Raw genomic sequence first — 2,911 nt, 5'->3', positions numbered from 1 at the left:
CCCCGAGAAAACGCTCTGCACGCCTCGGAAGAGAAAGCAACACGGCTGGCATTCGAGGAAACAGCCTCCGCGAGGGCTGAGGAGTCGGCTCTCAGAGCTGCTGCAGCATCGTGACACTCGGCGCGTCTTTGCGGTGCCCCGAGGTGAAGCTTGCGTCCTGGCGCGGTGTGATGTGCCGCTCTGAATACTGTGCCCAGCTCTGGTCCCCTCGCTGCCAGGATGATGAGCGCTACGGAGGTGCTTCCGTACGAGGAGAGCCTCCAGACGGCAGGCCACTTCAGTGTAGAAGAGACGCTTGAGCGGGGACAGGAGAAGCATTTACAACATACTAAATGGTGAAGAGAAAGTCAATAGGGATTTATTACTGACTGTCTCTCGCCAGACAAGAATGAGGGGGCGCCACATGAAACGAGCAGGCAGTCAGTTTAAAAGTAACGCGAGGAAGTTATTTTCCATCCGCTGTGGCATTAAAGGGTAGGGCTCGTGGCCACCAGATGTAGCTGAGAGGTCAGCCAGATTGAGAACGGGATTGGACACATGTTTGGAGGAAAGGGGCATTAGTTGCTATTGAGCAGGGAGCAAAGGGCACAGCCTCTGAATCAGGACTTAAATGCTGGAGGCTGCAAAGGGGAGAGGAACAGGGGGAAAAAAGCCCTGCTCAGACCCAGGCCACTCTCCCTCCCAGCCTCCGCTCTCTGCCACCGTGTGACACAGACTGGGCAAGACAGACCGATGGAATGACCCAGTCAATGGCAGCTCTTATGTGACAATGCAGGCACCCCAGCTTTATCCCGAAGGCATCAGTGATTCCACTCCCGACCCAACTGAGAGTAACTCTCTTCCCGTCAGATTAAGAGCTCTGTGTCCAAGTCAATTTTAAGACTTTTTTTTCCTCCACAGACCATGTGGATGGAAACCAGCCTCATCGCAGTATAATATTCAGCATCTTCTATTGGCAAAGTGCCGCACAATTAACTAGTTCAGCTCCTTTTAATGGTATAACATCCCTGATCCATGTAAGACCCCTTTCAAGGCTCCTTCCTGCCGTGCTGTCAATGGCAAATCAGGCTGGCTGCATAAAACACCCTTCTTTGTTTTTCCCCTTCCCAGCCCCTGCCTCCTGTGTCTGGGTTTAGACGTGGAGCTCCCTGGTGCAAAGACTCTCACCCTTTCAGAGTGTCTGGAAGCTGCCTACCACTCGCTGACTCTAGTGTAAATAAACCAATTATCCGCCCCCCGTGGAGAGGGAAGTCTCAGTAGAAGCCAGCAGTCATCCAGGAAGTTATTGATTGCCGATGTGGCCCCGTGATGTTTGCAGTGGCTGCAGAGAGAGAATATAGGTCCTTCTGCCCCTCCTGCTCAGGCCTCACCTACTGGAGCCGAAACAAGCACTTGCCTTTGGAGAGAAGCTTTGCAGAGACCCAAAGGGCAGGCAGGTTGCCTGAGTGTGGTGATTCTCACTGGGCACCCCAGGGAGGCAGGAGATCCTTTTAAGGATGTCGCAGGGTGCTGTGCAATGATAGCACCGGTAGGTGTGCCAACACCTGCACATGATTCATAAGATAAACTCAGAGATAAACCCAGAATCCAGTGACACAAACAGGCTTTGAGTTCTGTGCAAAGGAAGATTTTTTCTTGTTCATTTTCCATAGTCAGGAAACAAGTGAAAGCAAAGAGCTGGTGGGGGGACGGACCCTGGAGTCTGCAGAGGTCGAGGACCACTGCCGTAGTGCTTTGGGGGCTCTGACAGTCTCCTCCTCAAGCAGTGCTGACACGGGGAATCGTTCTGATCATCCACCAAGACAGTGACGCACAAGTTGCCCTCACCAGGCGATTGGTGCATGTAAGAGCTCTCCGTGATGGGACAAGCTGGCTGGGTCGGAGCGTTGTCATCAACTCCGTGATACGGCAAAGACCGGGGACAGGTTGGAGACCATGCTCAAGGCTGCAGAGCTGATCTGGGAAGGGGGACCTGACCGTACGGTCAGGAGACAGAAGGATTTCTCTTGGAACAAGAGATGCCTTCTCATGCCAACAGAGAGCACTTGGGGCACTGTCTGAAAAGATCTTTTCCCCCCAGCATGTTGTTAAAGAGTGGGACTTGTGGCCACCAGATGAGGTGGAAGCTGAGAGGTCAGCCAGATTCACAAAGGGTTGGACAGATGCTTGGAGAACAGGGGCATCAGTCACTATTGAGCAGGGAGTCAGGGGCACGGCCTCTGCATCAGAGCTTCCTAGACCTTCAGTGCAGGCTGCAAGGGAGAGAGGAACAGGGAAAAACCCTGCTCACACCCAGTCCCTCTCCCTTCCAGCCTCCGCTCTCTGCTGGTGTGTGACAAAGGAGACGGGGCAAAAAGGACCTAGGGGTCTGAGCAGATCAATGGCAATTCTGATGTTCTTATATGTTGTTAAGACAGAGGGACGCGATTATGGACAATAAATCCAACAACACTCCCCGCCTGGTGATATTACAGTTAGCGCTGTCATTTTCATACCAACTCTATCCCGAAAATGCTCAGGGGAGACACCATAGCAGTGAGATCACCCACCTGTGGGCAAGGCATTTTGCGTGGTGAATAGTTGAAAGCATCCAGGCCCGTGTCCACGGTGGTGACAGTGGCCAAGCTCCAAGTGCCCATGGGGTAGATGGTGTACAAGAGCCCCTCTTCGCAGTATCACTGGAGCGAAGCCGCGTGAAGGCAAGTGAGAACCAGGCAACTGTGACCCGTGAGCCTCTGCTTCCTCAGCCTGGGAGCTGCGAGACCTTCATCGTGAAGGACATCCAGGCGATGCCCCTGCGGCGCACGCGGCCCCCGCAGCAGAGAGAGCTTAATGAAGCCAGGGGAGGGGAGAGGAACCGGCTTCTTTTCGGGAGATGTGAGGCGGATCTCAAAGCTGAACACGAGCGGGT

General features: G+C 53.8%; 1 protein-coding gene across 1 annotated transcript in view; it reads right to left on the bottom strand.

The window, feature by feature from the left end:
* DCTN3 (dynactin subunit 3) overlaps positions 1-2,639 on the bottom strand; it is a 13,039-nt gene extending 10,400 nt beyond the window's left edge. The window contains exon 1 of the mRNA XM_025207478.1: positions 2,550-2,639. Coding sequence (XP_025063263.1) covers positions 2,550-2,639 — 90 coding nt within the window. The remainder of the gene's footprint in view (positions 1-2,549) is intronic.
* Positions 2,640-2,911: the final 272 nt, after the last annotated feature.

This window comes from Alligator sinensis, unplaced genomic scaffold (assembly GCF_000455745.1).
Source record: "Alligator sinensis unplaced genomic scaffold, ASM45574v1 scaffold783_1, whole genome shotgun sequence".
Taxonomy (NCBI): Eukaryota; Metazoa; Chordata; order Crocodylia; family Alligatoridae; genus Alligator; species Alligator sinensis.
The sequence above is the reverse complement of the archived record's forward strand: the minus strand, read 5'-3'. Positions and strand labels throughout refer to the sequence as shown.